The sequence below is a fragment of the Nerophis ophidion genome, linkage group LG12, assembly GCF_033978795.1.
Source record: "Nerophis ophidion isolate RoL-2023_Sa linkage group LG12, RoL_Noph_v1.0, whole genome shotgun sequence".
NCBI classification, from domain to species: Eukaryota; Metazoa; Chordata; class Actinopteri; order Syngnathiformes; family Syngnathidae; genus Nerophis; species Nerophis ophidion.
In genome coordinates, this window is record NC_084622.1 from 33,394,860 (window position 1) to 33,420,938 (window position 26,079).

Genomic DNA, 26,079 nt, shown 5'->3' on the forward strand with positions numbered 1-26,079 from the left:
CCCACCCACTTCGTCCAGCTCCTCCAGTGAGATCCCGAGGCCTTCCCAGTCCAGCCGGGAGAGATAGTCTTCCCAACGTGTCCTGGGTCTTCCCCGTGGCCTCCTAAAGGTCGGAAGTGCCCGAAACACCACCGTTGGGAGGCGTTCGGGTGACATCCTGAGCAGATGCCCGAACTGTCCAGTCTAATCATTATAGCTTGTTTTTTTACACTTATGAGTCTAATTTGCAAGTGTGCATTAATTTCAGTTTGTCCTGTGTGTTGCCATAGTCAGGAAGTATTTTACTGGCATTGAAGGGGAACTGCACATGTCATTTTTGGGGGGGATTTTAAAGATGATAAAAAGAATACTTGCAAGATGTGGCTAATGGAGTCACTGTTGTAGCCTTCAAAGCCCTCTAAAACAACTTCAAGACCCTCCATTAACGCGTTATATACACGCTGCAAATTTATATATAATGTATTAACAGACACAATCATAACAATATGTAATATGTACAATATATACCATTTTTGTTCATTTTATGCATAGCCGGAACTAATTCTTCGGCACATTTATTTTCGTTTCCATAGCAGTGCACTTCCGACTTACTTCCTGCAACAAACTTGTTCCTACTCTCGGAATCAAACCCTAGTGTATTTTCTAAATATGGCATACTTAGAAATAGACAATGAAGTAGACTTTTTTTGGGCAAATTAGGATTCACAACCATATCTTTTTAGAACTAAATATACGGAGGATGAACAGATTATAAAAGCGAGCACGAAGAAGAGGCTTAAACGTTGGAGCAGTCGGAAGCCGAGAGAGTGCTAATTGGTCGCGCTGCAAATCTGTAACTTTGAGCCAAGCTATGCCGAACTAATGAAATAATTACCCAAATCTATTGGAAACATCCCCGGCCAGCTGGACCAAACGGACAACTGTCTATCGAGTAAGTCACCATACTATTGATCATGACACATGCAGCACATCACTGTAAACGAATATGCTGTCGAGCTAGCTGTGTACAAACAAAACATGAAATGTGGGCTAATACGTCACAGATACTGTAATATCATCGTTAATGTTTTTCAGTCAGTACAAATTGGTGTTCTATTGCAGTGTTGTGCATTACAAACCCCAACGCGTTTTGTGCTGACGAAGATGTTTTCAGTAGTTAACTTTTACGGCTAATACCATAGCATGCTAGAAAAAGAGTTCCTCGGTGTTCGCTCTTACAATAACAATGCCGCTACAGCTTGGTTATTATTCTGGTTACGGAACATAAAGTATTGTTGACGGTTTTTGAATGCATTTTTAAAGTGTTTCAGAGATTAGAATGGATTGCTCCCATTAGCTGCATTGCTAGCCATGGGGGAAAGGGGCTAATGTGTACCCGCTAGAGCAGTGGTTCTCACTGCTAATGAGTACCATCATTTGAAAAGTCACCCACTAAAGAGTGAAAAGTGCTTGAAACTCTGCATGTCAACATCTGTCTTCGGTGCCACACCCACAAAATGCCGAAGCAACCATTTCTAGATCAACACCGTATGAAAAAAAAAAAGTCTACAACAGAAGGAGATAAAATCTGCAGTGACCTACCACATAGCAAAGGACATACACAATTTGATTTCCTATTATGCAGCATTTTTATTTGACAGTTATTGAAATATCTTCTGTGACATCATGCACAAAAGTGCACTTTATTTGTTTTAAACTATTGTAGTGGCGTTCTGTACAGAAAGTGCACTTAAATCTAGTAGTTTTTTATATGTCATCTTAGTGACATCATGCACAAAAGTGCACTAATAGCTTGTTTTAAAATGTCTGTGACAATCTTGCTTTTTCTGTTTTGGAAATTACATGAATGTTTGAGCCACTGCTTAATAACTGTTAATACAGTTTTGATAAATTGACTTAGTCATGATTTCCCTCTCTGCATGAAAGTTTAAAATTAGCATACATTAATGCAGTATGAAGAAGAATGTTTAAATGCAGACACATAGTATCATCATACTGCTGTGATTATATGCATGAAGTTATAATTCAAGGCTAAGGCAAAATATCGAGATATATATGGTGTATCATGACATGGCCTAAAAATATCGAGATATTAATAAAAGGCCATATCGCCCAGCCCTATTGTGAAAAACAATAGGCAAACGTTTTTAAGAAGTGAAGTTCCCCTTTAAATTGTCTTTTGTTGACACAAAATGTTTGTAAGTATGACAGTACATTCACACCAGCTATTTGATTATAGCATCCCTTTTAGTTGTAGTTTTGATTGCCAAATTTGAAAGTGGTAATTGCCATGGAAAATTGCCAATGCTAATCAATAGCATGTATATGGCAAGTAGTCAATGTAATTCAGCAACGAGATAGTGCATTTTGAAAAGAGGCGATTTACTTTTCAGCACTCTTTATCAGGCATGCTTGCTTTATTGGCATGGAAAATTGCAGCATTTACCAAAAGGCAGTCCGCTGTGAATACGCCTGTTTGCCCGCCAATTGCTTGAGCTTGTGCTTAGTCTAAAAGGCATGTGATGTCACAAACAACAAAAGGCATCAAAAATGCATTTGATTCATGTGAATTGGCCCTAGTGTGTGAATGTGAGTGTGAATGTTGTCTATCTGTGTTGGCCCTGCGATGAGGTGGCGACTTGTCCAGGGTGTACCCCGCCTACCGCCCGAATGCAGCTGAGAGAGGCTCCAGCGACCCCCCGCGACCCCGAAAGGGACAAACGGTAGAAAATGGATGGATGGTTTAATCGGTACGCGGTAGTACTGACTGAATTATGTTTGTACGTATAAAAGGTACCCATTCCGAATGCTTATGGCCAATATGTTTACTAATACATTTCCAGTTGTATTTAATCCCTCACACCACAGTTTCTCTGCACAATGCTTTCTGACATACAGAAGACAATTGCATCATTGACCATGGTGCAGATGGATCTCTGCATTCCAGCACTCCAACAGCTTGACTGGGTTGCCGTCAAGAATTCGTTCCACTTAACATAACACCCACCATCATGACCTAAATGCTCAATTCTGTGCTCTATGGATGATTATCCCACTATTTCCCCCCATCTTGCTGAGACTGACGATTGATTATCAGTTCTAGAATACTTAAATATGTATTAATAACGAATCAAGGTATTATATATTTCATTTTGCTTCATTCAAACCATTCTAGTCTCTAGCTTTCACAGCTCTTCTATACCACAGTATGTCCGTTGTTCAGTCATGCACACACACACCCATTTGTGATTCTGCCCGTTTAACAATGTATGTACTATCCTAAGTATGTGACTGACTTATCAGTATTTTTGTATGTCAAGGATAACAGAAAAATACATTGAAGACCAGGTATAGGATGTGAATGAGAACAACACAAGGTGAATGTCGTAGGTCAGAGAAAAAAAACATCCCAAGAATTTGCCAATTCATTTTGAAAAATTATTTTCGTATTTTGTCTTCAGGAACCATCCATCAATCCATTTTCTACCGCTTGTCCCTTTTTGGAGTCACGGGGGGTTGTTGGAGCCTATCTCAGCTGCATCCGGGCTGTAGAAATGACACCTTTGCTTGATTGGCTCAACTCAAAGCATTAGGCACACAGTGAAAACAAAAAGGGAAACTGTGAATGACACAAGGATTAAGGCGATATGCATTTCTGTCCCCATATATTAGAAATGTACAGCAACGCAAACATTGTATGCATTATGAATGACAATATTCACAGGCATTGTATATGCATTATATATTTTTACAGTGCAACCTGCTTATCTCGACAATGCTCCGACTGGCTGACAAAGTCACAACATGGCCAAATCCAAACCAAAATAAAACTTGCTTGCATGTTTACTCCAGAGACACAAAGATATACAGTATATTGGCGCAATGGAGTATCATGTGTGGTTCTGAGTTGTGATTCATGGGTTTAGCTGTAGGGGCAATGGCGCTTTCCAACTAGTGAGAGCGACCAGCGCAAGATATAATATTTGCCAAACCACACCTCTGGCCACGTTGTTGTGTGAAGTGTGTCTTTCTGTGAGGTATACAGCGCTGTCTCTAGGGCCAATAAAAAGCTGATTTGTGCAGTCAGTCCACTAATACTAAAATATTTTATACTACTATCTAAACAGAGCTACTGTTGTAATTTAGTTGTATGTATTCGATGACAAAGCCTCCATCCATCCCATCCATCCATCTTTTACCGCTTGTCCCTCTCTTGGTCGCAGGGGTGACTGGAGCCTATCCCAGCTGGCGGGGTGGGGTACACCCTGGACAAGTCGTCACCTAATCACAGGGCCATAAAGCTTCCATACATCATCCCAAAACTTACAACATGCGGACTTTGTTTCTGCTAGGAGGCTTCAGCAGAGCGCACATGAGATCAATGCTAACTTTAGGTGATGCAGTTTGTGGTATTCTGCCGTGTCTATGTGTGGAGGGAACAGCGGCGTGCTGAAGGAGAGAGATGGCTGAAGGAAAAACGACAAGGCGGAATAAGAACAATGGGCCCAAAGAAAACGAGAATTGCTGTCAAAGGTTTTGCAATCACTTAAAAGTAAGACAGACACTGTATTGAAATGTTTTTACTGTCAAACGGAGCCAGCATTGTGCAACAGCACTAGATACATAATGCAGCACATACCAAGAAATCATCAAACAACCAAAAACTTATTACAAGTCTATTTTGGCAGCTAATACAATCTCATATGTTTGACATGCATAAAAAAATGTTTTATTCAAGTACCGGCATGTGTGAACATGTTAAGATCTACAGTTTGTATGTTGATACAAATGAATTGTTTGTCCAAAAATTAAACACTATTCCCCTTTTAACAACTTTCCAAATGTAGGAGTCTGTGTCAAAATGTTAAATAAATTGTACCTCAATTTAGAGTAAGTATGTATACATACAGGTACATCAAAGTTACAGAATGGGTTTTCTTCTTATTCAACAAATGTGTGTCAAATAAAATAAAAAAAACATAAAAATAAAAAAAAATAAAAAATATCATACTTAATCATATAATCCTTTTTTTTATTTAAATTGGTTCTTTATTATTTATTACCTGTTTTTTAGGTTACACTTGTAACTATAACATTAAAAAAAAATAGTATAGACTGATTTTCAAAAGGTAAAAGTGCCATTTCAATTGTAAGTGCATTTAAAAGAAAAAAAATGAAGGTCATCAGAAAAATCATTGTTTATTTAAACTATATTTCCTCCCATTGAGGTTATAAAGTGTGTTTTATTCAATTACTTGATAAGATTAACTTTTTAAATTAATTCTTGTTGCGCTAATTTATTATGTTATAAACAATAAAGGGGTGGTATTGTGAGCAATAAATGAAAGAAACACCCCTTTTTTTTTTCATTAATACCAAAACAAAAATGACTACAGTGTTCCACCTAAGTCGTTACATTGGGTCACCTTGCCGCTCGGTGTGTCAAGTTAATCTAATTAAAATATTTTCTATTCAAGACCAGCTCAAAGATACAACAGGGGTCTACCTTGTGTTATTATTAAACAAACTAAAGAGAAAGATTAAAGATTAAAACGTGACAATATTTCTTGTTTAAGAGAAAAGCTGTAGGGCATAGGGCAAAAGCTTTGGGCTAAACTTTTCGAGTCACACACAGGGGCAAACATAGCTGAGGTTTTACAAACAGCTGTCACTGACTTGAAACCATGGCATCGGTGATAAAGCACGTTATATGAAATGGGCTGTGCATGGCGGGATTGGAAACGGACATTAAGTTATTTTCGCACACTATAAAACTTGCAACCTACTACAGTGCTCCCTGCGCCACTCCTTGACTCGGATGGATTATACGTGTAGCTACTTCTTTCCCTAAGTAGCAGCTACTGCAGTGTTCATGTCGAGGCAAAAGTAGCTACAACTGCCATCAAATAAGTTAATCGAGATCATTAAGACAAGACAAAACAGCATTTTGGATATAATGGTTCATTACCCTGAGGGGAAACAGCAGTTTACACCAGCTCAGAAATAAGACAAATTACCCAGCTGCAATATAAGAGATGCCTAAGACCTTGTGAAGCTGCAGCTTTGTGTGAGAATACAACCCTTCAGTGTCACTCAATGCACTACTAAAGAGCATAGCTGAACATAGGAAAGAACTTAAGTTAAAAGCGCATGATTAGGTCATATATTCAAAGATACAAAACATTTCAAATTGCACTTGCCTCCTTTTGTGACTCAAAAAAATAAAGAAGCACAAAAATCCAGACGGGAAGTCCTGTGGGGAGTGCTCAGAGAGTATGGGGTACCGGACTGTCTTATTGTGGCGGTCCGCTCCCTGTATGATCAGTGTCAGAGCTTGGTCCGCATTGCTGGCAGTAAGTCGGACACGTTTCCAGTGAGGGTTGGACTCCGCCAAGGCTGTCCTTTGTCACCGATTCTGTTCATAACTTTTATGGACAGAATCTCTAGGCGCAGTTAAGGCGTTGAGGGGTTCCGGTTTGGTGGCCGCGGGATTAGGTCTCTGCTTTTTGCAGATGATGTGGTCCTGATGGCTTCATCTGGCCGGGATCTTCAGCTCTCACTGGATCGGTTCGCAGCCGAGTGTGAAGCGACCGGAATGAGAATCAGCACCTCCAAGTCCGAGTCCATGGTTCTCGCCCGGAAAAGGGTGGAGTGCCATCTCCGGGTTGGGGAGGAGACCCTACCCCAAGTGGAGGAGTTCAAGTACCTAGGAGTCTTGTTCACGAGTGGGGGAAGAGTGGATCGTGAGATCGACAGGCGGATCGGTGCGGCGTCTTCAGTAATGCGAACGTTGTATCGATCCGTTGTGGGGAAGAAGGAGCTAAGCCGGAAGGCAAAGCTCTCAATTTACCGGTCGATCTACGTTCCCATCCTCACCTATGGTCATGAGCTTTGGGTCATGACCGAAAGGATAAGATCACGGGTACAAGCGGCCGAAATGAGTTTCCTCCGCCGGGTGGCGGGGCTCTCCCTTAGAGATAGGGTGAGAAGCTCTGCCATCCGGGAGGAACTCAAAGTAAAGCCGCTGCTTCTCCACATCGAGAGGAGCCAGATGAGGTGGCTCGGGCATCTGGTCAGGATGCCACCCGAACGCCTCCCTAGGGAGGTGTTTAGGGCACGTCCAGTCGGCAGGAGGCCACGGGGAAGACCCAGGACACGTTGGGAAGACTATGTCTCCCGGCTGGCCTGGGAACGCCTCGGAATCCCCCGGGAAGAGCTAGACGAAGTGGCTGGTGAGAGGGAAGTCTGGGCTTCCCTGCTTAAGCTGCTGCCCCCGCGACCCGACCTCGGATAAGCGGAAGATGATGGATGGATGGATGGAAAAATCCAGATATTTCGTCATTGTAGTTTTTTTAAGTCATAAAATATTGTCTGCATCGTCTTGTCTTGTAAGCTGAGTGCATTGTCAGACCCCTACTCAATAGCCTTATTTAATTGATCTCATTTACAACCTACAGGTCATTTTTGTCTCTACATAGTCACACATTTACAGTTTTCCTCTATTATTGCAGACTGCAATAATCACATGACACATCTTCAAAGGAGAAATGTACTCCAACAAGTGTCTTCTATTTATGTTTTTATTAAGAAAGTGATGGTTAACATGTGTAACTGATAAGGACAGATCGCAGAGCTGTCATTCTATTCCTCAGCTGCATTGCTCACATGTACACAGTACAGTGGACAAGCCTAAAAAAGGAGGAAGATTATACATTTTGAGTCTGTAATGATATGAAAAATACATCACAGTAGCTTTTGCCAAATGCCAATGCGATGTTTGGCAGTATATACAATGGACACTACATTTATATATATATATATATATATATATATATATATATATATATATATATATATATATATATATATATATATATATATATATATATATATATATATATATATGTATAATATATTATTCATATATTATATATTATATATATCATATATTATTTATTATTATTATTGTTTATTGTGAGCGAACTGTGGTGCTGAATTTCCCCCAGGGATTAATAAAGTACTTTCTATTCTATTCTATTTAGGGAGTATACCTTACAGTATGTTTCCAGTTTTACTCAGGTTTTGTGTTTATTGTTCTTCATTTTCCTGTAGTCCTTCTCTTATAAAGACTAGACAAACCAGTTTTTTCTTCTTCTTGGCTCTTTATCTCTCTCCCCCACACCCCTCTTGAATCATTCATTTACACCACTACAACCCCAGACATATACACCCACCCACCCCTCCCCCATCTGACAGGTCTACCATATCACCTGTGCGCCCCTCCCTGTTCCTCTCTGACGTTACAGGAGCGTCAATCCAGATCCCTCCCTGTGTTTCCTTTCACCAACACTTAATTCACTCCCCTACAATCAATAGAAACTAGGAAAAGGAGGAGAACAGGTACCTGCTCCCTGCCGCCTTGCAAGAAACGCCCAGTAAAGTCATGCGTATGAAGGCAAGGACCTTGAAGGACGATGAAGGACATTGAGGCTTGGCTGTGTTTAATAAGGAATTTGGAATTTCGTCTATTGCCAGACGTTCAGGTGTCATTGTGGCTTGCTAACTTATTTACCCATTTTATTTTGTTGCCTCTATGTCTGTCTACACCTGGCCCAGCAATGCACTTTGTGACTGAGGAAAGAACTAGCAAGACCAATTTTAGACTTATATCTGTGGAATAATATTTTTATACTTGTTACTCAACAAACAACACATACAACCACACAAAAGTCTTTAACCTGATACTGGCACACTAAAACACATACTAGCCTGTTTAGATGAATATTACAAATCAGGCCACACCAACTGTTGTTCAAAACAAACATTTTCTTTCCTTCAACAGGGTGAAGACTTTACAAAACTTGTTTTTCAGCCTTTGCTTTGAGTTTGTGAAGCCTTGTCTTGGCTTGTCTGGTGTTAGGCATGGGCATTCGACCAAATTCCCTTGTTAAAACTGAAAATGAACAATTGTTTTTAAATATTAGTTCTAAATTGATTTGGGAAAGTATTTTTCGTAATGTTTTGAAACACTGTTGCTAACATATTGTACTGTGGAAAAATAATGCTTCTAAGAAGAGCTGACACAAGCTATCAAGCTTATGCGACGCAGTTCTTCTTCAGACAATAATCCTATTAAGACTGACACAGTAATGGCTTTGTCCCCTCACACAAGTCTGTTAACAAAATATTCAGGAATAATTTCACATATCACTCCATTTTTTAGAAAGGCCTGACGATCAAAATATAATCCGCTTCCTATTTTCCTTTTAATCGTGATTTGCAACCAATCATGTCTGTCCCTGCCTTAGTTCTCAGTGTAAACGCACTTATGCGCTCAAAATCCCAAGTATGAAAGTGTACGAATTGAGAATTTTTTTCCAGAAAGCAAGGACTTTCAATTAACATGGGTACTCCGGCTTCCTCCCACTTCCAAAGACATGCACCTGGGGATAGGTTGATTGGCAACACTAAATTGGCCCTAGTGTGTGAATGTGAGTGTGAATGTTGTCTGTCTATCTGTGTTGGCCCTGCGATGAGGTGGCGACTTGTCCAGGGTGTACCCCGCCTTCCGCCCGACCGTAGCTGAGATAGGCGCCAGCGCCCCCCGCGACCCCAAAAGGGAATAAGCGGTAGAAAATGGATGGATGGATGGATGACTTTGCACATGTGGGGAGATTATATTTGATTATATTGTTTTTTTTATTTAAAAATGTATACAATTGTATGTATACAATTGTATGTATACAATTTTTCAGGCTTTTTGATGATGTGAGGACACAAATGCCTTCCAATGCGCTTAGAAGCATGCAAACTATTCTGGTCTGGACTAAAAAAGTAACCTAGTGTAGGACTGGGCGATATATGGAATATACTCGATATATCGCAGGTATGTCTTTGTGCGATGTACAAAATGACTATATCTTGAGTATATGTTCTCACGCAGTTGCTTTTAGCTGCGGGCATTACACTACGAGCGTTTCTCACTCTTTCTTGTCTCTCCTCCGTACAGTGACATAAAACAAGCGCACCCTCTTTAATATGTCACATAGTGTCGCACGTGCAACGTTACACGCCCTCGCGAGGCAGAGAGGAAGCAGCCTGAGTAACGTTAGCTGTGGTGCAAGCGGAGCGGTGCGAATGGTAATACGAGAGAAAGAAGGTGCGAATCTGGTGACAAATAAAGGAAGAAGAATTAATTCCCAAGCAAAACAGCAAGGGGTCCATCGTCTGGCAGTGGTTTGGCTTCAAGCGGGAAGATTTCGAACAGACAACCGTAAATATGTCAAGTATGCAGCAAAAGCATAGCTACAAAAAGTAGCTGCACTACTAATTTGTAGCAGCATTTGAAATGTCACCTTGGAGCAGTGGTTCTCAAATGGGGGTACGCGTACCCCTGGGGGTAATTGAAGGTATGCCAACAATTCAAAAATCCTTTCAAAATATATGTATTGAATAATATTTTTAAAATTTTATTTTAATCTTCTATTTTTTTCTCCCCCCCTTCCCCCCTTTGTTTACCTTTATCTCATCTTTTTTGTAAGGGGCGCTGGAAGCCGGCAGACCCGTCAGCGATCCTGTTCTGTCTCCCTGTAATGTTTGTCTAAACTTGAATGGGATTGTGCTGAAAATTTTAATTTTCCTGAAGGAACTCTCCTGACGGAATAAATAAAGTACTATCTAATCTAATCTAATCTAATCTAATACTTCAACAAAATATGAATGTAAATTCATCAACTATGAAAAGAAAAGCAACAATGCAATATTCAGTGTTGACAGCTAAAAAATTTTGTGGATATGTTCCATAAATATTGATGTTAAAGATTTATTTTTTTGTGAAGAAATGTTGAGAATTAAGTTTATGAATCCAGATGGATCTGTATTAAAATCCCCAAGGAAGGCACTTTAAGTTGATGATTACTTCTATGTGTAGAAATCTTTATTTATAATTGAATCACTTGTTTATTTTTCAACACGTTTTTAGGTATTTTTATATCTTTTTTCCAAATAGTTCAAGAAAGACCACTACAAATAAACAATATTTTGCACGGTTATACAATTGAATAAATTAGAAACTGATGACATAGTGCTGTATTTTACTTCTTAATCTCTTTTTTTCCAACCAAAAATGCTTTGCTCTGATTAGGGGGGGGTACTTGAATTACAAAAAAATTCACAGAGGGTACATCACTGAAAAAAAGTTGAGAACCACTGCGCTAGAGAATGAAGAGTGGTTGAAACTTTGCATGCCAACAACACTGGCCGGTGCCACCAACAAAATGCCCAAGCAACCACCACTGACCCAATTGAGCCTGCCGTCTTCCATTTTCACATCTACACCGTATGAAAAAAATAGTCAAAAACAGGTGATAACATCCACCGTAACCTGCCACATAGCGAAGGACATACAGTACTTGATTTCCTATTATGCAGCTAATTTTTATTTGACAGTTATTGAAATATCTTGTGTGACATCATGCACTAAAGTGCACTTTATTTGTTTTAAACTTTTGGAGTGCCGTTCTTTACAAAAATTGTACTTTAATTTAGTGTTGTTTTGATATGTCATCTTAGTGACATCATGCACAAAAGTGTACTAATAGCTTGTATAAAAATGTCTGACAATCTTGCACTTTCTGTTTTGGAAATTACATGAATGTTTGTGCCACTGCTAAATAAGTGTTTAATAAATACAGTTTTAGTAAATTGACTTAGTTGTGATTTCTCTCTGTGCATGAAAGTTTAAAATGAGCATATATAAATGCAGTATGAGCAAAAATGTTTTAATGTAGACATATAGAATCATCATACTGGTGTGATTATATGCATCAAGTGTTCATTCAAGGCTAAGGCAAAATATCGAGATATATATTGTGTATCGTGACATGGCCTAAAAATATCGAGATGTTAATAAAAGGCCATATCGCCCAGCCCTAACATATTGTCATTTTAGTGCAATGTGGTTTGCGCGCTTATATTTTTGTCAGCTGACCAAATACTGCTCTCGGTTAAGTTATGCAAAAAAATTGTGCCTCGATTGGACTGTGGATGTGATGTGTATATTGTCCAATGATCTCACCAGTTATGATCCGCTGCCCGGTGTGACGCCAAATTTTGTGCCCAGCGAAATAAGTGCTCAGGGGGGGGGGGGGTGCGCATGCGCGCACCTGCGCAGTCCAGTGCGCAGTGACCAGCCGGGCAGTTTTTTGGCAGGGCGGCGTCATTGACAAACCAACGTGTGTGTAGCGAGAGAGAGACCATCCTAAAAGTGATTTAGCGAGTTAATAGCCTGAGACAATATATATCACAGTAACTTTGGTATGATACGTTTTTTCTTTTAGCTAACAATATCAGCAAATCCAAGTTTAATTAATGAGTATATCTCGTATGCACTCTCAGAGGCCACAGGTGCAATTATTTGGCAAGCCGTCCCATACACACTAGGGTGGGCATATATTTCGCACTTAAGGCGCTAAATATATGCCCCGACACGCTAGGGCACGTATTTCGCAGCGAGCACTTATTTCGCTTGACACCGGATCATATTCTGATTGGATTTTTGAGTCATTTGTGTTTTCTGATGGTTTTGGACTCCTTTGGATACTGTTTGTGCAGCTCCTGGGTTGGTGCACAAACAGATAATGGCAATTATGACGTCACATCGATAATGTAAATGATAACGATGGTAAAACATTTAGCAATAAAATGAGCCAATAATAATAAAGGCTTATCCATTTCGTGTTTGTCGTTGGTCTCTCTGTTGTGGCTTGTGCTGCTGCCTAGCTATTTTCTTAATTCAGTTTTTTTTTGTAATGATTCCATAAAAAGTACAATTTATATCTGATCTAAAAAGAACAACTTTATTTAAATTACAATTTAGCAAAAAGTAAGTAGAGCAAAGCATTTTTTTTGTTTTAAATTGGGGATTTTATTTTAAAAAACCCCGTTTCCATATGAGTTGGGAAATTGTGTTAGATGTAAATATAAACGGAATACAATGATTTGCAAATCATTTTCAACCCATATTCAGTTGAATATGCTACAAAGACAACATATTTGATGTGAAAGCTGATAAACATTTTTTTTTTTGGCAAATAATCATTAGCTTTAGAATTTGATGCCAGTAACACGTGACAAAGAAGTTGGGAAAGGTGGCACTAAATACTGGTAAAGTTGAGGAATGCTCATCAAACACTTATATGGAACATCCCACAGGTGTGCAGGCTAATTGGGAACAGTTGGGTGCTATGATTGGGTATAAAAGCAGCTTACATGAAATGCTAAGTAATTCACAAACAAGGATGGGGCGAGGGTCACCACTTTGTAAGCAAATTGTGGAACAGTTTTAGAACAACATTTCTCAACGAGCAATTGGAAGGAATTTAGGGATTTTACCTTCTGCGGTCTGTAAAATCATCAAAAGGTTCAGAGAATCTGGAGAAATCACTCCACGTAGCGATGATATTACGGACCTTTGACCCCTCAGGCGGTACTGCATCAAAAACCGACATCAGTGAGTAAGGAATATCACCACATGGGCTCAGGAACACTTCATAAAATCACTGTCAGTAACTACAGTTGGTCGATAGATCTGTAAGTGCAAGTTAAAACTACTATGCAAAGCCACACCCATTTATCAACAACACCCAGAAACGCAGCCGGTTTCGCTGGGCCCGAGCTCATCTAAGATGGACTGATGCAAAGTGGAAAAGTGTTCTGTGGTCTGACGAGTCCACATTTCAAATTATATTTGGAAACAGAGGACGTGGTGTCCTCCAGAACAAACAGGAAAATAACCATTCGGATTGTAATAGGTGCAAAGTTCAAAAGCCAGCATCTGTGATGGTATGGGGGTGTATTAGTGCCCAAGGCATGGGTAACTTACACATCTGTGAAGGCACCATCTATGCTGAAAGGTACATACAGGTTTTGGAGCAACATATTTTGTCATCCAAGCAACGTTATCATGCACCCCTGCTTACTTCAGCAAGACAAGCGTTACAACAGCGTGGCTTCGTAAAAAAAGTGCGGGTACTTTCCTGGCCTGCCTGCAGTCCAGACCTGTCTGTCATCGAAAATGTGTGGCGCATTATGAAGCGTAAAATACGACAGCGGATACCCAGGGCTGTTGAACGACTGAAGCTCTACATAAAACAAGAATGGGAAAGAATTCCACTTTCAAAGCTTCAACAATTAGTTTCCTCAGTTCCCAAACATTTATTGAGTGTTGTTAAAAGAAAAGATGATGTAACACAGTGGTGAACATGCCCTTTCCCAACTACTTCGGCACGTGTTGCCACCATGAAATTCTAAGTTAATGATTATTCGCAAAAAAAAAATTAAGTTTATGAGTTTGAACATCAAATATGTTGTCTTTGTAGTGCATTCAATTGAATATGGGTTGAAAAGGATTTGCAAATCATTGTATTCTGTTTATATTTACATCTAACACAATTTCCCAACTCATATGGAAACGGGGTTTGTATATATATATATATATATATATATATATATATATATATACATATATATACAAAGGTCCTGCAGTCCTGGGTTCAATCCCAGGCTCGGGATCTTTCTGTGTGGAGTTTGCATGTTCTCCCCGTGAATGCGTGGGTTCCCTCCGGGTACTCCGGCTTCCTCCCACTTCCAAAGACATGCACCTGGGGATAGGTTGATTGGCAACACTAAATTGGCCCTAGTGTGTGAATGGGAGTGTAAATGTTGTCTGTCTATCTGTGTTGGCCCTGCGATGAGGTGGCGACTTGTCCATGGTGTACGCCGCCTTCCCCCGCGCGACCCCAAAAGGGAATAAGCGGTAGAAAAGGGATGGATGGATATATATATGTGTTTGTGTAGGCCCTGCGATGAGGTGGCGACTTGTCCAGGGTGTACCCGCCTTCCGCCCGCTTGTAGCTGAGATAGGCACCAGCGCCCCCTGCGACCCCAAAGGGAATAAGCGGTAGAAAAATGTATGGATGGATGGATATATACAGTATGTGTGTGTGTATATATATATATATATATATATATATATATATATTTATATACAGACAGTATATATATATATCAGTGGTTCTTAACCTTGTTGGAGGTACCAAACCCCACCAGTTTCATATGCGCATTCACCGAACCCTTCTTAAGTGAAAAATAAAAATTAAAAATTTAATTTAATATAAATTTATAAATATTAATCATGAAATGATGTTATTATTTTAAAGAAATACTAATAAATATATATTTTTTACAAACAGAAAGTTACAGGAATGTACACATAATCCCATGTTTACATCTCATTGTGCAACATGTAAATGTTTCAGTGGGAACTAAATGCGATATCTGAAAGGGGTACAAATTATTTCCAAAGCAGGAACCCAACCAGACATAAAATACTACTACACAGCTCATGAAACACAATATTTTTTGCAATTGTAAGTGGGCCAAAACACTTATATTAGAAAATAATCTCATGGAAATAACTGCTGTCATTTGATTATAATAATAAAACATTTAACTTGTTATTTAGTCAGGTTCGGGACAGGTGTGCTGCTGGTGTGGCCACACTGCATGTGCACGTCTGACGTCGCTCACATGTGCTCCACTGAATGCTCAAGAAGTTTTTACGTTTTTTTCATGCATATGGAAAATTAGAGGGAACATTGTTTGGGGGTATCCATAATACGTCGATAGGGAGAAGTTTTTATTTACACGATGAGTCGGGTGGGTCTTGACCTCCGCGGCGGAGGCTCCGCCAAACCCCTGAGGCCGACTTAACGAACCCCTAGGGTTTGATCGAACCCAGGTTAAGAACCACTGATACATATATACATATATATATATATATATATATGTATATATATATATATATATATATATATATGTGTGTATATATACACATATATATATATATATATATATATATATATATATATATATATATATATATATATATATATATATACATACATAGGGCAGCACGGTGGGAGATGGGTTAGTGCGTCTGCCTCACAATACGAAGGTCCTGGGTTCGATCCTGCGCACGGGATCTTTCTGTGTGGCGTTTGCATGTTCTCTCCGTGTACTCCGGCTTCAACCCACCTCCAAAGATATGCACCTGGGGATAGGTTGATATGCAACACTAAATTGGCCCTAGTGTGTGAATGTGAGTGTGAATGTTGTCTGTCTATCTGTGCTGGCCCTGCGATGTGGCGGCGATTTGTCCAGGGGGTATCCCGCCTTCCGCTCGATTGTAGCTGAGATAGGCTCCAGCGCCCCCCGTGACCCCGAAGGAATAAGCGGTAGGAAATGGATGGAGGGATGGACATTAAAATAAGATATACATTCAAAGATTTTAGCCAGGAACACCAACCTGCCAACTGCTTCACGATGATGTGTGACAGTCTGTGTTACATTACCAAAAAATGGAATTGAATTAGTAACGGAATTACTATTTAATGAATGCAATTAATTAATAGGGAAAGTTATTAATTTGTTACTTTGAAAAAAATATGTAAATGTCTGGGATAATGCAGTTGATTTAAGTCAGAGCAGTGTGTCTTTCTGTGTGTGTGCCTGAGTGTGCCTTTAAAAGTTGGGCCTGTTGCCTAGTGGTCAGCGGGTCCATGCTAACACTCTTTAGCTTGAGTTTGATAGCTTAGAAGGCTAGTTGCAGCAGTTTGTCGGCTGTGACGGCAGCTCATTTGAATTTTTCACTGGTTTGCGTTATCGCTGATTAATAAATAGCTTGAATGTGCTTTCATGGCTGTATGTTCTTGTCTACAAACAGGGTACTGTTTGGATGGCAACTTACCAAGTTTGTCACTTAAATCATTGATTTGTTGTTCAAATTCCCTCCAACCTGTGTAGTTACCAGTGCTCAGTGCAGTTTGTATCGAGTTTAAGGGGGTGAAAAAAATGTTGTCTTTTACTTAAACAAGAAAATAATAAATGCAGCAAAAATACCAACAGAAAGTTAATAGGAACTCTGTTACAGCAGAGTGAGCAGTCAAGGAGAATAAATTAGTAAGAAGATTAATATATCAGGAAAGACAAAAATAACAATTCAGTCCAAAAGAAAAACAAAAGGACTCATATTTCCCTCTCACAGACGCGGGTCAACGCGCACCCCCTGGAGCCAGGCCCGGAGGTGGGGCACGATGGTGAACGCCTGGTGGCCAGGCCTGTCCCCACGGAGCCCGGCCGAGCACAGCCCGAAAGAGGCAACGTGGGTCCCCCCTCCAATGGGCTCACCACTCATGGGAGGGGCCATGTCGGAGTTCAACCCAGTGGACGAGAGGGTAGCTTCCCTCCACTTTTGGGTGGGGGGACTGGTCCTGACTGTTGTTTGGGTTTACACACCAATCAACGGCTCAGAGTACCCACCCTTTTTGGTTTCACTCGAGGGAGTACAGGAGAGTGCTCCCCCGGGTGATTCCCTTGTTCTAATGGGGGACTTCAACCCTCATATTGGCAGCGGCAGTGAAACGTGGATGGGCGTGAGTGAGAAAAACAGCCGCCCGGATCTGAACCCAAGTGGTGTTTTTTGTTATTGGACTTTTGTGCTTGTCACAGATTGTCCATAACAAACACAATGTTTAGACATAAGGGTGTCCATATGAGCACTTGGCACCCCAGGCATTAGTTTCATGATCGACTTTGTAGTTGTGTCATCGGATTTGCGGTCTCATGTTTTGGACACTCGGGTGATGAGAGGGTCGGAGCTTTCTACCGATCACCAGCTGGTGGTGAATTGGCTGCGATGGTGGTGGAGGAGGCCAGACAGACCTGGCAGGTCCAAACGCAATGTGCAGGTCTGCTGAGATCGTCTAGCAGAGTCTCCTGTCAGAGAGTTTAAATTCCCACCTTCAGAAGAACTTTGTACATGTCACGAGAGAGGTGTTGGACATCGAGTCTGAGTGGACCATGTTCCGTACCTTTATCGTCGAGGCGGTCGACTGGAGCTGCGGCCGCAAGGTAGTTGGTCCTGTGGCGGTAATCCTAGAGGGATGCTGTCAAGATGAAAAAAAGAGTCCTATCGGGTCCTTTTGGCTCATGGGACTCAGAAAGTAGTGGACGGGTACCGACAGGCCAAGCGGTATGCAGCTTCAGCGGTCGCGGAGGCAAAAACTTGGACATGGGAGGAGTTCGGGGAAGCCTTGGAAAACGACTTCCGGACGGCTTCGAAGAGATTCTGGACCACCATCTGCCGCCTATGGTGAGGATGGTGTTCTGTTGACCTGGACTGAGGATGTTTGTAGATCGGTGGAGGGAATACTTTGAAGACTTCCTCAATCCCACCAACACGTCTTCCTATGAGGAAGCAGTGCATGGGGAATCTGTGGTTGGCTCTCTTATTTCTGGGGCTGAGGTGGCTGAGGTAGTTAAAAAGCTCCTCGGTGGCAAGGCCCCAGGGGTGGATGAGATCCGCCTGGAGTTCCATCAGGCTCTGGATGCTGTGGGGCTGTCTTGGTTGATGAGACTCTGCAACATTGCGTGGACATCCAGGGCGGTTCCTCCGGACTGCCAGACCGGGGTGGCGGTTCCTCTCTTTAAGAAGGGGAACCGGAGGGTGTGTTCCAACTATCGTGGGACTACACTTCTCAGCCTTCCCAGTAAGGTCTATTAAGAATATCCAGATATTTGAACCTCAGATTCAGGAGGAACAATGTGATTTTTGTCCTGGTCGTGGAACTGTGGACCAGCTCTATACTCTCGGCAGGGTCCTTGAGGGTGCATGGGAGTTTGCCCAACCAGTCTACATGTGCTTTGTGGACTTGAAGAAGGCATTCGACCGTGTCCTCAGAGAGTATGGGGTATCGGACTGTCTGATTGTGGCGGTCTGCTCCCTGTATGATCAGTGTCAGAGCTTGGTCCGCATTGCCAGCAGTAAGTCAGACCCGTTTCCAGCGTGGGTTGGACTCCGCCAAGGCTGCCTTATGTCACCGATTCTGTTCATAACTTTTACGGAAAGAATTTCTAGGCACAGTCAAGGCTTTGAGGGGATCCGCTTTGGTGGCTACAGGATTAGGTCTGTGCTTTTTGCAGATGATGTGGTCCTGATGGCTTCTTCTGGCCAGGATTTTCAGCTCTCACTGGAATGGTTCGCAGACGAGTGTGAAGCGACTGGGATGAGAATCAGCAACTCCAAGTCGGAGTCCATGGTTCTCATCCGGAAAAGGGTGGAGTGCCATCTCCGGGTTGGGGAAGAGATATTGCCCCAAGAGGAGAAGTTCAAGTACCTAGGAGTCTTGTTCACGAGTGAAGGAAGAGTGGATCGTGAGATCGACAGGCGGATCGGTGTGGCATCTTCAGTAATGCGGACGCTGTATCGATCCGTTGTGGTGAAGAAGGAGCTGAGCCGGAAGGCAAACCTCTCAATTTACCGGTCGATCTACGTTCCTATCCTCATCTATGATCATGAGCTTTGGGTTATGACCGAATGGACAAGATCCCAAGTACAAGCGGCCAAAATAAGTTTCCTCCGCCCTATCTCCCTTAGAGATAGGGTGAGAAGCTCTGTCATCCGGGAGGAGCTCAAAGTAAAGCCGCTGCTCCTTCACATCGAGAGGGGACAGATGAGGTGGTTCGGGCATCTGGTCGGGATGCGACCCGAATGCCTCCTTGGGGTGGTGTTTAGGGCTGGGAAGATGTTGGGAAGATGTTGGGAAGACTATGTCTTCTAGCTGGCATGGGAATGCCTCGGGACGAAGTGGCTGGGGAGAGGGAAGTCTGGGCTTCTCTGCTTAGGCTGCTGCCCCTGCTACCCGACTTTGGCTAAGCTGAAGAAAATGGATGGATGAATGGATGGATCGATGGACAAGTTAAATCAAGGATGCCTACTTGCCAAGTAGGGACATTAATTTATTGTTTTACTTAGCAGTATACCACAGTTCTCACATATCTAGTCTTCCGTGTATATATCAATGCTGCACACACTACGTAAAAAAACCTGAAATGACACATCACGGCATACGGCTTGTAGACATGTTCCATCCATCCGTTTTCTACCGCTTGTCCCGTTCAGGGTAACATGGGTGCTGGAGCCTATCTCAGCTTCATTCGGGCGGAAGGCGGGGTACACCCTGGAGAAGTCGCCACTTCATCGCAGGACCAACATAGATAGACAGACAGCATTCACACTCATGTTATTATTCATTAAACAGTAATACATTTAGAATATATAATAATAAAATACAATATGATAAAAGTAAGGGACAAGCGGTAGGAAATGGATGAATGATAGACAACATAATAATTACACATTAATAAATAATTCATTTGAAATCAAATCGTAGCCCCTGAATCGTAATCGTAATCGAATCATGAGGTGCCCTGTATTCCCACCTTTGGTCACCACCGTGGAAGAAAATGAATAAAGTTTCCTCATAGTATCATTACCATTGGAGGATTAACAGAAAAAGAATGACTAAGCATGCTACACACACCGGCCAGGATGACACAAGAAGCTAACCCAGGGGTCAGAAACCCAAAATGTTGAAAGAGCCATATTGGACCAAAAATCAAAAAAAATAATCTGTCTGGAGCTGCAACAAATTAAAAGCCTTATATAAGTGTTATAATGAAGGCAACACATGATATAAGTGTCTATATTAGCTATATTACCTCCTATCAAAGGCTGACGCAAAATCTTCTTTGACAGAAATGTTGTATTTTAATTTTTATTCTACACATTTTTGCAACATTGGAAACCATTAGTAAAATGGAGACTTACTTCTGGAAAGTATTGGCTTAAAATGGCCAAAGGGATAGATGTGTGTGTCCAAGTTTAAGGAAACGGCAGGCTGTCTTCTTCTAATTAATTTATTACAATCTTAGCAAGCTGGGTAACGTTTGCTGTGGTCCGGAACAACATGCCACACAAACAACTATCAGAAATGCAGCCACTATTACATACAGATAATGTGTCCTGAGACATGCAAAAAATAAACCAAATACATCCAGGACATGAGTAAAGGAAAGTAAATGAGCTGAAATATACCTACAGACGAGGCATGATCATGCAATATGTACATACAGCTAGCCTAAATAGCATGTTAGCATCGATTAGCTTGTAGTCATGCACTGACCAACTATGCCTGATTAGCACTCCAGCAAATCAATAAAATCAACAAAGCTCACCTTTGTGCATTCACGCACAGCATGAAACGCTTGGTGGAGAAAATTAGACAAAGAAAGAGTGGCATAAAACACGTCTTTCTGTGGCAGCATCGGACAAAGTTGTACATGTCAAACTACGATGAGTTCAAGGATTGCTGAAATTAGTAGGAAAAACGCTGCTTGCCAAATACTCTAATCAGTGAAGTATGTTTAATATAAACAGTGGCATTTAAAACAATTAGGAAGATTTTTTTCATGTTTGCTCTCTTACAGGAAATATATTGAAACGAAAAAATATTTTTTTTCTTGAACTTTGTCCATTTTCACACATCTTTGAAAGAGGTCCAGGGAGCCACTAGGGAAGTGCTGGAGCCGCGGGTTGCTGACCCCTGAGCTAACCGCTAAAGCTTCAATGTTAGCCAATGTTAAACAAGCTCAGTGGTTTAGTACAGTGTTTTTCAACCTTTATTGAGGCAAGGCACATTTTTTTCATTAAAAAATCCGGAGGCCCACCACCAGCAGAAAACGTAAAAAAAAATTGAAACTCCACCAGTGTAGTGTGTGTAGTGCTTTGGTTCTTGTCTTGCGCTGTTATTTTGGTTGCCCTTCCTGTTTTGTTGATGTTTAGCTGTAGCAGTTTCATGTCTTCCTTTGAGTGCTAATCCCTGCACCTGCTTTGTGTTAGCAAGCAAGACTATTTCAATTGTTGCGATTCTTCTTTGTGAGGACATTGTTGATTGCCAAGTCATTTACGGATGCCATCTCTGCTCCACACGCTGTAAGTTTTTGCTGTCGTCCAGCATTTTGTTTCTGTTTACTTTGTAGCCAGTTCAGTTTTACTTTCGTTTTACTAGGCTTCAATGACTTTTCCTTTCCCTTTTGTTCATTTCTGGTTTAAGCGTTACATACCTTTTTACCTTTTTCATACTGGGTTCACGACAAACCGTCCTCATCTCGCCCGACACATTCCGACTTTTACGAAGCAATTAACTACCTGCTGCCACCTACTGATGTGGCGTATTACATGGTTACTCTGCCGAGCTCTGCACAGCACAGACACTAAGGAACGACACATTATTTGCAGATTATAAATATTGATTTGCAAAAAAATAATTTTTGGACCAATTAGGTGAAATTGCATAATTTCCCACGGCACACCAGACAATATCTCACGGCACACTAGTGGCCTAGTAGACCAGCTCAGTGGTTAGAGTGTCTGCCTTGAGACTGGGAGGTTGTGAGTTCAAACCCCGGCCGAGTCATACCAAAGACTACAAAAAATAGGACCCATTGCCTCCCTGCTTGGCACTCCGCAACACATTACACACACAAGTAAAATCAGCTCAGTTCCGTTTTTTTGACTTTTTTTCGTACCTTGGAGACATCATGCCCCGTTGGTGTGTTGTCGGAGGGTGTTACAACACGATCAGGGACGGATTCAAGTTGTCTTACGTGGAGTGTGCATCGATTAGCACGGCATGCTAATCGATGCTAACATGGCAGAAATGGCAAGAATGTGTGGATATCCTGCGACACTCAAAGCAGATGCATTTCCAACGATAAAGTCAACGAAATCACAAAGGTGAGTTTTGTTGATGTTATTGACTTATGTGCTAATCAGACATATTTGGTCACGGCATGACTACCAGCTAATCGATGCTAACATGCTATTTAGGCTAGCTGTGTAGCTATATTTGCATCCAGCCTTTCCCTCCACATACATTTAATGCCAAACAAACACTTACCAATCGACGGATTTAAGTAGCTCCAGTGGTCAAAAGATGCAATCGTTGGTTAGAATGCGATCGCCGAATAGCTTCAATAGCTATTCGCTCAATAGCTTCAGTTTCTTCTTCAATTTCGTTTTCGCTATCTGCCTCCACACTCCAACCATCCGTTTCAGTACATGTGTAATCTGTTGAATCGCTTAAGCCGATGAAATCCGAGTATGAATCCGAGCTAATGTCGCTATATCTTGCTGTGCTATCCGCCATGTTTGTTCGTATTGGCATCACTATGTGACGTTACAGGAAAATGGACGGGTGGATTTACAGATAGCAAAAATCAGGCCTACGGTCAAAGAATACTAACTCAAAATATTGGCTTCACAGTGGAAGAGGGGTTAGTGCGTCTGCCTCACAATATGAAGGTCCTGCAGTCCTGGGTTCAATCCCAGGCTCGGGATCTTTTTGTGTGGAGTTTGCATGTTCTCTCCGTGAATGCGGGGGTTCACTCCGGGTACTCCGGCTTCCTCCCACTTCCACCTGGGGGATAGGTTGATTGGCAACACTAAATTGGCCCTAGTGTGTGAATGTGAGAGTGAATGTTGTCTGTCTATCTGTGTTGGCCCTGGGATGAGGTGGCGACTTGCCCGATTCTAGCTGAGATAGGCGCCAGCGCCCCGTGCGACCCCGAAAGGGAATAAGCGGTAGAAAATGGATGGATGAAAAATCAAGCACTTTAAAGCCTTTTTTCGGGATATTCCATGATTGGTAAAATTTTGAAAAAAACTTTGAAAAATTAAATAGGCCACTGGGAACTGATTTTTTATTGGTTTTAACCCTTCTGAAATTGTGATAATGTTACCCTTTAAGTTGGGGCAATCAATCCAGATGTACAGCATGAGTACACAAATGATACTAAAGCAATACTTTTCTTTTTCTATTTCTTATTTTAACCTCCAAAAACAAAACAAAAATGTTGTTTTTGTTGCATACAAACTAAGGTAGTTGGTCTCTGGATACAGGAAGGCATTGAAGGCAAAACCCAAATGATTTATATGGGAGCCGGTAGTAGGTTTTTTTTTAATATTATTATTATATTTATAAAAAACGATATACAAATGGACTTATAGTCCCACTTTGGACACCCTTGCTGACATGCAGTGTTTCCTAGTTGCCGTAAGACTTATGAAAGAAGTGCTTGCCAGTAGTTGAATGGTTGGGAAATGACGTTACAGGGTAAACAATGAGTTACTCTGTGTATTTAGGCCCGAAGTCTAACGCACCTGTTCCTTTTCTAGAAGGAAAAAAGGCTGACCTATTGAGCCAAAAGTTATCGATATTGTTAGCTTTGTTTTCAGGGGGTCAAGCTCTTGGGGACAACCGCTCCTTACCTGAAGTTTGTCGCTGTCACTGTCTCGGTCCACTTCCCCGATGTAGTACTGCTCCATCCACCGCCGGGCGTTCTCAGAGTGCCGATGCGGAGGTCCCTCCATCTCCCCGCTCACATCCTTCCCCGACCGGCCGAGTATCAGCGCTTGTCCCCCGGGGTGCCGCTGCAAGAAAGCCGTCACGTCGTACACTCTGGTGCCCAACAGCACCCAGCATGAGTCCTCCGTGCAGTGGCGGGCCACCTCCCGCTCCGTGAAGAACCGGGGGGATGTGGAAGGAGACATGCTGACAGCGCGGATGCGGAATCCACCTGTACCGAAGTTTGAAAGGAGGAAAAAGAAGCTCCACGGGTGTCCAGGCCAGGACTTGCTGTTGAGGGGCGAGACTTGGCAGTTAACACCCAGACTTGCGCAAAGACAAAGTACACACAGGAGGAAAGAGTGGAAAGGCGGGGACTGTGATGCGTTCAATAAATCGGAACAATTCTCACTCATACATAACACACAGTACGTGTGCGCCAGTTATGATCTTATATGTAGCTAAAACAACAAGAAATACATCAAGGTTTGTTTTGGGTAATTATTAATTTTGTACGATTTGTCTTTCACCTTTTACAAGGAACGACGCTATTTTACACTAATTTAGATTTTTACTACATACCTGATTGTCATTAAACGCCTCATCACATCCCGCCGCACCTGTTGCTCTAAGGCAGTGGTTCTCAAATGTACTTGAAGGTATGCCAAGGGGTACGTGAGATTTTTTAAAAATATTCTAAAAATAGCAACAATTCAAAAATCCTTTAGAAATATATTTATTGAATAATACTTCAACAAAATATGAATGTAAGTTCATAAACTGTGAAAAGAAATGCAACAATGCAATATTCAGTGTTGACAGCTAGATTTTTTGTGGACATGTTCCATAAATATTGTTAAAGATTTCTTTTTTTGTAAAGAACTGTTTAGAATTCAGTTCATGAATCCAGATGGATCTCTATTACAATCCCTCAAGAGAGCACTTTAACTTGATGATTACTTCTGTGTGTAGAAATCTTTATTTTTAAGTAAATTACTTGTTTATTTTTCAACAAGTTTTTAGTTATTTTTATATCTTTTTTTCAAAATAGTTAAAGATAGACCATTACAAATGGGCAATATTTCGCACTGTTATACAATTTAATAAATCAGAAAACTGATGAAACTGATGACATAATGCTGTATTTTACTTCTTTAACTCATTTTTCAACCAAAAATGCTTTGCTCTGATTAAGGGGTACTTGATTTTAAAAAAATGTTCACAGGGGGTACATCACAGTGCTACTCAGAGTAAAGCGTTTTTGGTTGAAAAAAAGAGATAAAGAAGTAAAATACAGCACTATGTCATTAGTTTCTGATTTATTAAATTGTAAAACAGTGCAAAATTCTGCTCATTTGTAGTGGTATTTCTTGAAATATTTGGAAAAAGTCATATAAAAATATCTAAAAACTTGTTGAAGAATAAACTAGGATTTCAATTATTTTAAAAAAGATTTCTACACATACAAGTAATCCTCAACTTAAAGTGTCCTCTTTGGGGATTGTAATAGAGATCCATCTGGATTCATCAACTTCATTCAAACATTTTTTCACAAAAAAAATCATATATTTAACATTAATATTTATGGAACATGTCCACAAAAAAATCTAGCTGTCAACATTGAATATTGCATTGTTATATATTTTTCACAGTTTATGAACTTACACTCATATTTTGTTTTGAAGTATTATTCAATAAATACATTTATAAAGGATTGTTGATCCGTTGCTACTTTTGGAATATTTTAAAAAAAAATCTCAACTACCCCCAGGGG

At 41.0% G+C, this 26,079-nt stretch overlaps 1 protein-coding gene across 1 annotated transcript in view; it reads right to left on the reverse strand.

Annotated features, from left to right (window-relative positions):
- Positions 1–24,649, reverse strand: part of fa2h (fatty acid 2-hydroxylase) — a 67,628-nt gene extending 42,979 nt beyond the window's left edge. The window contains exon 1 of the mRNA XM_061917406.1: positions 24,230–24,649. Within this exon, the coding sequence (XP_061773390.1) occupies positions 24,230–24,511 (282 nt within the window). The 5' untranslated portion in view covers positions 24,512–24,649. The remainder of the gene's footprint in view (positions 1–24,229) is intronic.
- Positions 24,650–26,079: the final 1,430 nt, after the last annotated feature.